Consider the following 12,107-nt stretch of genomic DNA (forward strand, 5'->3'; position numbering starts at 1 on the left):
GTGCTTTTTACCACAATGGACAAATTTGATTAAAAAATAACGCGTTAAAATATTTTTTGAAAATTTTGTAATTTGCGGTGCAGTGTCCAGATAATTGCGGTGTGCGGATAGATGATTCAGTTGCGGTGCGGTTTGCGGATAAAAATTTTGGGTTTGCTGCATCTCTAGTGGGAGAACCGAAAATTCTATGAGTGAGATTGAGGACAATGAACCTACTTCGCTACTTGCTCTTCATCACTTTCGCTCGCAAAAAAAAACCTAAGGAAAAAAGCCTAGTGAAACGTTTGACTCTTCAAGCGCAGGTCGTTGGTATGATAAAAGCCTTTCAGAGTGACTTTGCTGAAATTTTAAAGTCTTCTAAACCGTAGATATAGTTCAAGATAAAGTAAGTAATAGGGTGGTCCAAAAAAAATTTTTTTTGTAAATGTTAATGTCTCACCCTAAAATATTGTTACCATTGATGAGAAAATGATATATGTGAATTTTCATAAAGATTGGTTGATATTTAGGGGTTGCTACCGGGGTTCAAAGTTTTGTCGTTTGCCCCCATTTTAACGTTTTAAGAGGATGTGATACAGATATGATATGATACGGTACAGTAAAAAATATGGTACAGTGCCATTGTATATTGCAAGAAAAATACAGTTTAATAATTACTCTATATAGTCTGTTTATAAACTCATGTACGTCTGTATTACGAATTATACTAACTGGTCTACATATATATACAAAATGTGCGACTTTGTATACTTGTGTTTAAAGTTCAGAGACTAAATTTGACAATCAATAACAGCTTTAGAAGACAGTAAATAAACTACATGTACAAATGTACATGATGTAAACTAATATACATAGTACATACATAGTTATTACCCTCTAAACCAGGGGTTCTCAACCGTGGCCTTCGGCCCCCCAAGGGGACCACAGAGCGTTCTCAGGGGAGCCATGATAAAAAGCTTCATTAATAAATTATAACATGTATTGATGAATTATAACAGAATTGTGACACAAAAAACACTCATGTAGGTGTTAGTATCGTAAAGCTAGCTAAAAGCATGTTTTTTCATCATATGTTCTATCTCACTGCATGTTGCATCATCTTTTGTGATTGTAACGTAACAATTAAGGATACGCTTGATTTACTAGCGTAGTCTATTACGAAAAAGAAAGCATTAAATCATTTAATCATTCGTTAACTGTTTTTATTGATTTCGTTTCATTGTTCTTTAAACAAATACATTTTTATTTTGCTCAAGGGGGCCATGGTCTTTTAGAGCCACAGTCTGGGGGGCCATGACTCAGAAAAGGTTGAGAACCACTGTCTAAACCCTTGACAGCCTGTTTCACCCTAAAAGGGTAATCATCAGAAAGTCCTCCTTTTAGGTTAAAACAGGCTGTCAAGGGTTTAGAGCAGTGGTTCCCAACCTTTTTGACCTTGCGGCACCCTATCGAAGAGATAAATAGTTTGCGGCATCCTGGCAAAACTGGGTCAATTTTATGAGATTTCTGTATTTCAAGTAACTGTATGAAATAGCACAGAATGAGTTGTACAGTATAGCGCGATAAATAAATGTATTTATTCAAAATTTAGTGTGAAATTTGGGCTTGACTTCTTGCACAAGTCCCTTAATATCTCGAGGCACATTCGACAAAGCCACCCACATTTCTTCCTCGACTATAAGCAGTCGTTCTCGTTTTTTTAGTTTTAATGTTCGTTTGTACGGAAAATCCACTAATTTGGAGACCCAATTGTAATCGCAAAGCAATTCACAAAATATATTCATATAAGTATAAAGCAGTGCTCCGCAACCGGTGTGCCGCGGGATAACTATCATCAGAACATACTTTTTGAAAAGAAAGGAGTTTTTATGTTTTAAAAATTCTCGCTTTACCACTGCAAGACAACTCAAACTCTAGCTAGACTTCCCACAGTGCATTTATGATTTTTTTGCCTCACATTGAAGTTTTCGCAATGGGAAGGCTGCCCTAGTTTTAAAAAAGGCTGGTTAACGTGGTAGTGCGTTTTTAGAAGTCAGGCTAGGTCATTTTGAATTGTCAGTTAGCAGTGTTTAATGAAAAATTTCGTAATATTGAAAGCACAGCTATTAAGTGTAGTAGCCAACGTTTTGTCAATGGCGAGTCCATAACAAACGAGTAGCCTAATTATTTTGCAAAGAACTTCCAGCCAGGAACGAACGACTGGCCAGGAAATTTTTAGAGTGACCAACGAGTTTTTCATAACCCATGGTATCCATTGGAATAACTGCATCAACGTTTGCACAGATGGTGCTTCAGCAATGGTGGGCGAAGGAAGAAGTTTAGCTGCATGGGTAAAACGTCAAAATCCAGCCATTCAACTTATGTATTGCTGCTTACACAGGGAAGCCTTGATGATCAAACATTTTACAAGGGAGCTGACAGAAACAATGAATGACTGTATCCAAATTGTTAACTTTATTAAAGCAAGAAACAAGCGCAAATATCTCATTAAAAAGATGATAGTTATTTTTTACATTTTGAAAATGTGTCGGCCGAATTGTGCCGCAAAATTTTAAAGAGTTTTTAAGTGTGCCGTGAGTAAATAAAGGTTGCGGAGCACTGGTATAAAGAATAAATCAATTATAACTTAGCCTTTTCTCGATTAGCTATGTAGGCTATCGTGTTTGTATGCGCAGGTATGGTATCCCCCATGCAAAAGTTTCTATTTTATAGTGGTTCGCAAACAATCGTGCAATTTTATAATCGTGCTGGGTCACACAATCCGATAATCCATCACTGCAATTTGACTTTGTGCGCCGTGAAACGCAAAATAAAATCATGAAACCTGGCAATAATGATGCGTTTCAAACGTTTTTATGGAAAAAACAGCAACGATTCAAAATCTCTTTCACGCTGTTATTCCTGGGCGAGAAAACAAAGGCTTATTGTGGATTAGAGTTAAAATAAATAAATAAATTCCACACTTAACGGGTTAAAGTTAAAATATCTCGCGGCACCCTTGAGCATTGCAATTGGCACCCCGGTTGGGACATTGCCGAGCGTGGAGTGGCGTTGATCACGGAATACAACACATTACACACATGTGACGAAGAACAAAAACAGTATCTTTTGCGTGTCGTCGCCTATCACCGTCAGCGATATCCAGACTGCAGTAGAAAGACCCTCGCGCAATAATTCCTGTATGTATTTTATTTGTTGTATTCTAAAGCTGTTAATGAATGTCCAATTTAGTCTCTGAATTTTAAACACAAGTATACAAAGTCGCAGCGGTGACGCGCTCGCTTTCCAATTATGCAATCCTGGTTTGACTCCCGGCTTATACTGGTTGTTGACAAACACCGCCCACGCCCACCTCTACCCAGGGTATAATATATTGGGTGGGCGTAGTTGCTGAAGTAAAGGCGGCCGAGAGAAAGGAACTGGCCACCCTACTCTCGTTAGTGCCGAAGGCTTAGTATAATGAGAACCTCATCCCTCGATGCTTGTATTCAAGTATGGGACTCACCTTTACCTTATACAAAGTCGCACATTTCGTACATGTACACCAGTTAGTATAATTCGTAATACAGACACATGAGTTTATAAACAGACCATAGAGTAATTATTAAACTGTATTTTTATTGCAATATACAATGGCACTGTACCGTATCATATCATATCCTCTCGAAACGTTAAAATGGGGGCAAACGACAAAACTTTGAACCCCGGTAGCAACCCCTAAATATCAACCAATCTTTATGAAAATTCACATATATCATTTTCTCATCAATGGTAACAATATTTTAGGGTGAGACATTAACATTTACAAAAAAAGTTTTTTTTGGACCACCCTAGTAAGTAAGCATGACGATCGACGGTAAAACTGGTGTGTCTGCCGAGATAGCTGCTCAGATCGGACCCGTTTGTCCGCTGTCAACAAAATTGAATTTCCAGGCCTGCAACCTATTTCGTCCCCTACAAAGATCAAGAGAAATTTTGAAATGTTTGCGGCAACTCCGATCAGTGGCTTCAGCTCTGTTGTATTTTTTTCTCGATCTTTTTAGAGGCTGAAATAAGTTGCACCCGTCACAGACAGGTCCATGAATGTAGGTTAAACTTAATTCGGCTTTGTTTTGGTGCTGTTACCTATGTTTTTTTACATGTGTTTGTGGAGTTAGTAGACTACACTGGTGGCAGCTGACGTAGATGACCTTACAGGTCTTTCGTTGCCATCCTGTTAGTCTGATAGACACTCAATTTGTATTATATGTACTTTTTGTTTGTTTATCGCCAACAAAACAATAAACTAAATTGAACTACCTCAGCAATTATATAAGTATTGTTACGTTTCTGAAAACGTTTTTGCAAAGACAAAATTTGGGCAAAGTTTGAAAAATTTGGGCTAATTTTGTTTGCCCCCCAAAAGGTTTTACTCTCCTACGGCTATGAATTGCGCCCCACTGTCTTGCCTTTTTCCTGTTACGGTAGGCTACGTCACAATGAGCAAAAGTCATTCATAGGGGCTGTCATGCAATACCATGATTCACGTTTTTAATCATTGAAACAATGCATTTTCGAATAGCGAAAGAAGGAAAACATAGAATAAGCCAAACAATAATAATAAAACTGCAGTCTGGCATTGAGAGGAAGAAAGTGAAGTTAGGTTAATTTTGAAATGTTTGCGGCAACTCTGACCAGCGACTTCGGCTTTTTGAAATGTTTTCGAAAACTCCGATCAGCAACTTGTAGGTGCTGACTGCTGATAGTTAACCTATCAGTCCACATTAGCAAATTACCCTGTCAATCAACTATACTAATTAGAGAAAATGTTTGGGGAAACTATGATCAGCGACTTCGCCTTTGTTCTATATTTTCAGGGTATGAAATAGGTTGCACCCATACAACTGGATGCAACATTGAATCAGCTGCTCCCATTATTTTGGGCATATCATTAAGTATCATGCCATTATACAGGTGCGTGCTCTACGACAGTGTTAAACCAATAACCTTTAGGGCAGGTGTCCGCAAATAGTGAGGCACGACACCATCCACTGTGTGTCCCAAAACAGTTTAAACTTACTATCAATATAACTTGTTTGGCAAAAACAAATACAATCATACAATTGTGTAGTCTACAAGAAAATTTATACTTTCAATGGTAGTACGGTAGCCTAGTCCCCGCTTATTAAGTGGTTAATTGGTCCATCCACTTCTTAAGCCCAATTTGGTCCATTCCAGAATTACTGAAAGTATACGTAGGAGTGGCAGAGAATCGTCCCTCGCTTAATAAGCCCAAATTGTTCGGTCCAGATATGGGCTTAATACGCGAAGACCACTGTATTAAATTGCTAAGTATTTTGAGCAAAATTATGTGCTTCTGAAACGTTTGGGTCGCAAAGAATTAAAAATATTGTTTTTTAGGTCGTGCGAACAAGTATTTGTGGACCCCTGCTTTAGAGCATCACCTGGGTGCTTTTACCATCTGGCAATGCAGTCAACAAGAAATGTATTACAAAAAAGCAAAAATTTCTGTTTCAGGAGAAATGTATAAGCAAATGTGCAATCTCAACGAGCTGATTTTTACTAAAGTTTTCATTGCTTTTGGTGTCGCATTTTTTAAATCTGGATAAATAATTATTATGTATTGTCTGAGAAGATTGGGTACTCAGTTTGTGACTACCCCATCATGAGTGATGCTTTTGATCTAAGATTGAATCTTATTGTATAATATATAGATTTGTTATCTTTGTGAAAACTCAAGTTAAGATGTCTTGTTTATTTGTTGAATATTTAGACAAATAAGTTTCATAAAAAGTGTTATGGTGTGATGAATTTTTAATGCTGTGAACTGTTATTAATTTAGTTATTTTCATTACTGGAAATTTAGTTGCTGTGAAATGCATAAGAATGATGATTTATCCCTACAAGAACATTATCTGAATGAAATAAAAAAGAGTTTGAAAGAACAAAAGAAAAACAAGACAAATAAGCAACTAAAAAGAAGATATGAAAAAATTGAAACCAATGACTCATTGCCAAAAGAGGTAGTTTCTGAAGTTAAAGACGATGAAGTAATCAAAGCAAAAAAACCTGTCGAAGTTATCGTTTTCAAAAGAAAAAGTACATCTAAAACTATCACTGAAAAACATAAACCAGCAACACCGAAATTGAATGAAAAACTATCAAAAAAGTTTTTAAATGAACTGCAATGGGATGTTTCTTCCTTTGGCTTAGAAGGGTTTTCTAAAGAAGAAAAAAGAAAATTGGAACAAGAAAGGGCCATAAAACTTGGTGCTAAACCCAAGAGGAGGGAATATATCAATTATAAGGTAAAGGGATTGTTTTAAACTTATTCATTGAACCACGGCCAGGTCAACGTGCAGCTTCAAACTTGACTGAAGGCCGTTCTGTTAGTAGCCACAATCGCAAGTATAAGTTGGTAGTTTCGTAGTTTCAGCATTAGTTAACAGCTGTAGTCTTCTGGTATATTTTGTGTGATTTTGAGTTAATTTTGTGCTATTGTTACCATTTAAATAACAGACTAGATTTTGGCACGTGTGCTGGATATCCAAAAAGCGTCTGGCAACACTGGTAATTGAGAGATTTGACATTATTTTTAACGTAATATTAGGAGTTTTGCAGTGATTTGAGATTCAGTGATCACGCTTTGGCAATTTGAGTTCTCAAAACTATTATTTCAAAGGGATATAAAGCAATTTAGCTTAGAGTTGAAAATCAAAATAATATTGGCCTCCAGTCAGGCTTTCAGTTTGCACGTTGTCAAGGCCTGTGGATATAGATCGCCATGCATTGAACATACAAGAACTATTTGTGGTAGGTACTGGTACTGTATGAAGTCAACATCGCTAATTTTTTTTAGTTTTTGTTTAATAAATAAAACAAAAACAATTTTATTACATTTGAAGTAATGTCATGGTTCATCTTACAGCTTTTATTGGAACAAAGAAAGCAAGAAAAGCTAGCCAATTTGCAGAAGAATGATCAAAACAAGACATCACGTAACAGATATGAGAAGAGCAGTACAATGTTTTGGAGCGAGTCAAAGTCAACGAAAAGATTTGGTCAAGTTGGCAAATTCAAAAATGGTGTTTTAAGCCTTTCTAGAAGTGACATGAAGTCCTTGAAATGAAGACGACACATTTTCAAGGGTCTGCTACTATTCGGCGAGTCCGATTCGGCGAGTGCCCTATTCGGCGAGAGCCCTTTTCAGCAATTTTTTGAAATCGTTTTTTTTTAAATTATAGGGTACCGTAGCCTAATTATCATTGCCGCTTTTACATCGTTTTAACGTCGCCAAACGTTGAAATAAGACCTTAACCTCTAACCCCAACCCTAACCCTAAAACGGCAATGATAATTAGGCTACGGTACCCAATAATTTAAAAAAAATTCAAAAAATCGCCGAACAGGGAACTCGCCGAATAGGGTACTCGTCGAATCGGACTAGCCGAATTGGACTCGTCGAAACCGGCCATTCCGCATTTTCAACGAGTAGCAAACGTGGTATAATATTATTATTAGTAATTGATGAAATAAAATTAGCCTCAAGTGTTCACACAATCACAGCAACAAGTATGGACATTTGGACAAAGATGGATGCAACAAACTTGGTAGTCGCATTGAAATCATCAAACCCATTATGAGCTACACCTATTAGCATTAGTTCCTGCGGTGTTCTTCAAAGCAAAATATTATTTTAACTCAGAATTTCTTGCTTTAAAACAATGCTGTAGCCAACTCAAGAAGGCGAATATCATTTAGATTACACTTAAATGTGTTTTCTTTTGGATACGCTTATGTTTTTATTCCAAGTTGATATACCAGTTTGGTCGCTCCACTGGATTGAAACTAACTCTTATAATCATTTTGTTGAATCCAAGCAATTTACTTTTGTTATGAGTTAAAAGCAGAGAATCTCATGTCAACTTCATCTTGGTTTTTAACATCTGCAGGGGTCCCACGCTAGAGTTGTTCAATTTTATTATGATTTTATGCTTAAAACGGCTATTTTTTATGCTTTTTCTATGGTATTGAGTACAACTTTATGGCTTTTTTTATGTTTTGGGCAGATTTTTAAGATCATATGTCACAACAATTGCACGACTTGAAATGGTAAAAATACAATTGTTAAAAAGTGTTTTGGTTTAAAAATTGGCAAAACTATTTTAAACCAACACTTTTTACAGCAGCAGAGCTTATTATACTGAATTCAGAACAACCACGCCACGTTCTTACAATGTAAAATACTTAAATATGAAAAGTGCCAGGTATGGCACCTCTGTAAAATTTTCAGTATTAGACTTTAAAAATGAATAACATTGCTTCGATTCACAATGCAAAGTGGTTGTTTATGAACATTTGGCCACGTGTTCATACTGAAAACCTGCCCTACATTCTACAACTTTCCATAAATTATACTAAAACACCACTTTTCCAATTCACAATAAAACACAATTGGCCACAGTAAGAAATGCAATTAAACAAAGCAAACAAAGGTACAGAAAGTGTAACACAAAGGCTGTCCTACAGTCTACAACGTTCTAAAAACTTTTGAGAAGCCACTATTCCACTCAGGGCCGGATTTACCTGATGGGGGGCCCGGGGCACTTTTAGATCGGGGGACCCCGTGCAAAAAAATTTTTTGCGCCTACGGCGCGAAAAACCGTCTCTACGTCTACAGTAGCATCAGTCCAGTACTGCACAGCATTTTGCAGAAACTTTAAAAGCCAAAAGGAAAAAAATAACACAAAATCACATTTTTTTCCACATAAGGGGGCCCTTTAAAAGTCGGGGGGCCCGGGGCAACTGCCCCCTCTACCCCCCCTAAATCCGGGGCTGATTTCACTCCACAAATATGCAAAGTATGGTGAGCAGAAACAACCCTTACGTATCAACATGGCCGTAGCAACAAAGAACGTGGCCCCCTCCAAACATAAGTCCGGAGCCCCTTCCAACGCAGAAATTGGAATGTGGTATTTATTTTACACAACATGCAGGGTTCATATTATGCATGTGTACAGTATAGAGGACACAGTTCCGCTAATTAGTGAACCTAACGCTTTGGTTAGCGGATTAGCATTTTCGCTAATATTTAGAAATTTTAGCGGACTCGTTAGCGAAAGTAAATTTATTGGAAATCCGCTGATTTCTTTGTTGAAAGCTAACTTTTACATTAGCTGCGCCCACCACTGTGTATACATATTACATAGGTCTATCAGTAACAGTGTGGACATATATTCCATAATTACGCAAAGCGCTTCTTTCGAGCCTTGTTATGCGAAAATTGTTATGGGTCATAATCCAGGCGTCTGGCAATCTTGTTTTCGATGGTAGCCTAATTGCAAGAGCAGAAAGCCTGTCATCTGTCATGGTTGAGCGCAGGATATTCTTAACTGGTGTGGTCGGTCAGAAGAATTCTGGTACAAATGCAAAGATTCAGATATATCTCCTGAAGGCTGTTCTTGTAGGCCTTACGTTAAAAAATGCTTGCCGTGACCAGGGCGGGATTTAGACCATGAGAGGCCCTAGGGTATATGCCATTTGTGAGGCCCCTCTCTATTAACCTCTTCGTTCTTTTCATTTTCCACATTCATGGGTGCAAATTTTTAATTAAAAGAATAAAAATTTAGTTAAGGCATTTTGCTTTTAATTTCTTTGATCAAACAACCGTTACAATAATTGTAAAGTTTATTTACGAGGACATAAGAAATAGTTACAGCCATCAAATAGAGTAAGACTAGGCTACCAAATTTTTTTCTAGCTTTCGTTAAAGCAAAATCATGTAAAAGTTCATAAAAATTTATCTGTTTAAGTTTGTCACTCTCAATGCACAGAATGCTCAGTGCGGACAACCTTTCTTGAGACATTGTCGATCTCAGTTTATTTGGGATGCTTTTTGAGCCTTGAGAAAGATCTCTCTCCTGAGCAGTTCTCTCTCCTGAGCAGTTCTCTCTCCTGAGCAGTTAGTGACCATTAAGCTTAGAAACAGTCTTAATATAGCTTCCACATTAGGAAAGGTAGTGTTAATTTTTTCCTTGCACATAATTTCATAAAGGTCTCCATAAGACAAGGAAATAGTTTGTTTGTTTATCTTTATCCTGCATTGCGGGAAAGCGGACTTGAGCGCTATGCATCGGTGTACGCCTTCCAACATACACTTGACCCACGCTGCAGCCGACATAGATTATACTCTTCTGTCTCACGTACAAATGAAAATGTAGAAGTTCATCAGTAAGTTTCGGGTCAACATCTTCCGGATACGCTTTCTTTAAAAGTTCTATGCCTCGTACAATTTCTACCTTAGTTGCTTTCAGAATAGCAAGAAAGAGGAACATTTCTGCAATGTCACTGTAGACATTAGCTCTTCTTCTTAAATTGGCTTCATAGTGCGTCGAGCATAGGGATAAAGGAATTTATTTTAAACCTTTCCTTTGAAGACAGCTCACTTAAAGCGTCAGGTGCATTTCTTTGTCTCCTAGTGACAGCTCTGTAGTTAATATTCGACAAGGTTGCTTTTGCTTGCTCATCAAACTCATCTCTAATTTCGCTTAGAAAGTCTACAAGTGAACTTCCTACAATGCGGCACAACTAGGCTACTTAATTACAATTCAGATTTCTGAAGGGCTTTGCTAACACTGTGAAAAAGACCTAGCACTCTGGACCAAAAATGCAACAAAACCACAAATTCCAAGTTTTCCATTTTTTGCAAAAGGTTGTCAAGTTTTTAAAAGAATTACAAACTTCTAAACTGAATTTCGAGGCCCCTGGACGTTGAGGCCCTAGGCTTCAGCCTGCCTAGCCTATTGGTAAATCCGGCCCTGGCCGTGACAAATCCTCTCTCTTTCCTGATGACATAAATAAAACGATTCAATGCCATTATTAGTTCGTTGGCATCACTGTTTCCCTTTTTTTTTTTAATTTTTTGCAGTGATTGTCGAGTTCCATTGTCCGCCCCGTTAGCTCAATGGCTACGTGCCCGCTCAAGACCACGCGGCACAAGTTCGACTCTCGGGGTGTGCGCTTGAGCAAAGCATTTCAGAACTGCTCTCCATTCAGCGGCACCTAGTAAATGGAATAATTTCCTGGCAACAACACTTCAATAACCGGAAAACTTCACTCTGCCAATCTCGGCAACCGGCCCTGCGTCTAGAGCCTCTAAAAGTATGTGAAACTACCAGGAATAACCAATCAAGGTTTGTCAGTCCGAGGATAAAGATTCAAAACCAACCAACCGAACCATTTTCTCTGAGACACTTCTTCAGGCTGCTAGCGTTGTAAGCCTACAGAAATTCAAACAACTTGTACCACTCCGCGAGTTGGTCAAAGCGCGAAGAAACAGAAGACATAGCCTGATCAGTGAGAGCAAGAAAAAATTACGATTTGAATTTTTTCTTCAGCAGAAAGACGACTCGAATCATCAGCACATTCGTAACCAAACATTCCCTTCCTACGTCGCACCGTGTTTTTTGAAAACACCTGCTCAATACCAATAAGCTCTGCTATTTCGATTGCATTTGTGACCACGTGGTTATATCCTGTATTTCGTCAGTCTTCCAAAAACTTCGGCGGAGGGGCCCACTGTGGCGGGGCCCCTCCGATCGGAGGGCGGTTGCTACGCCTCTGCGTATCAACCCAACTTCACTTTTTTCGAGGGCAGCCAGTTCTTCATCGCACCGACGCTTTCTATCAAGGCCAATACTAATTTTCGCCTGCGCAAACAATAGTTCGTTTTTATGAAGAGTTACTAGAAAGAGCATTTTGCAGCTTAGCATTCCCTTGGGGAACGTTCAAATATTACGTAACGCCTTCGAGGGGGAGGGGGGGTTATGCAAAGCGTTACGTTAGCGTCACATCGGGGGGGAGGGGGTTCAAGCAAAACGTTACGTAACGCTTTCGAGTACGGAATGGTAGATTTTTGTGCTGAATTCGTAGTAAAAAAGCGTTACATGGGGGAGGGGGGGATTGAAAAAAGCGTTACGTTGGCGTTACATGGGGGAGGGGGGGGGGTCAAAAATTCGGAAAAAAAGCGTTACGTAATATTTGAACGTTCCCTTGCTCAATAATTTCCTCTGCAGTCTTCAATCCAATCTCTCAATATCATCATTCAGC

The 12,107-nt window shown here is 38.3% G+C and overlaps 1 protein-coding gene across 1 annotated transcript; it reads left to right on the plus strand.

The window, feature by feature from the left end:
• The first annotated feature begins 5,777 nt into the window (after positions 1 to 5,777).
• LOC145787802 (40S small subunit processome assembly factor 1-like) lies at positions 5,778 to 7,786 on the plus strand. Its single transcript, XM_082599628.1, has 2 exons — positions 5,778 to 6,308; positions 6,929 to 7,786. Exons 1-2 carry the CDS (start codon positions 5,877 to 5,879, stop codon positions 7,127 to 7,129), a joined length of 633 nt encoding a protein of 210 aa, XP_082455754.1. The 5' UTR covers positions 5,778 to 5,876; the 3' UTR covers positions 7,130 to 7,786.
• The last annotated feature ends 4,321 nt before the right edge of the window (positions 7,787 to 12,107 follow it).

The sequence above is a fragment of the Aplidium turbinatum genome, chromosome 18 (assembly GCF_918807975.1).
Source record: "Aplidium turbinatum chromosome 18, kaAplTurb1.1, whole genome shotgun sequence".
Taxonomy (NCBI): Eukaryota; Metazoa; Chordata; class Ascidiacea; order Aplousobranchia; family Polyclinidae; genus Aplidium; species Aplidium turbinatum.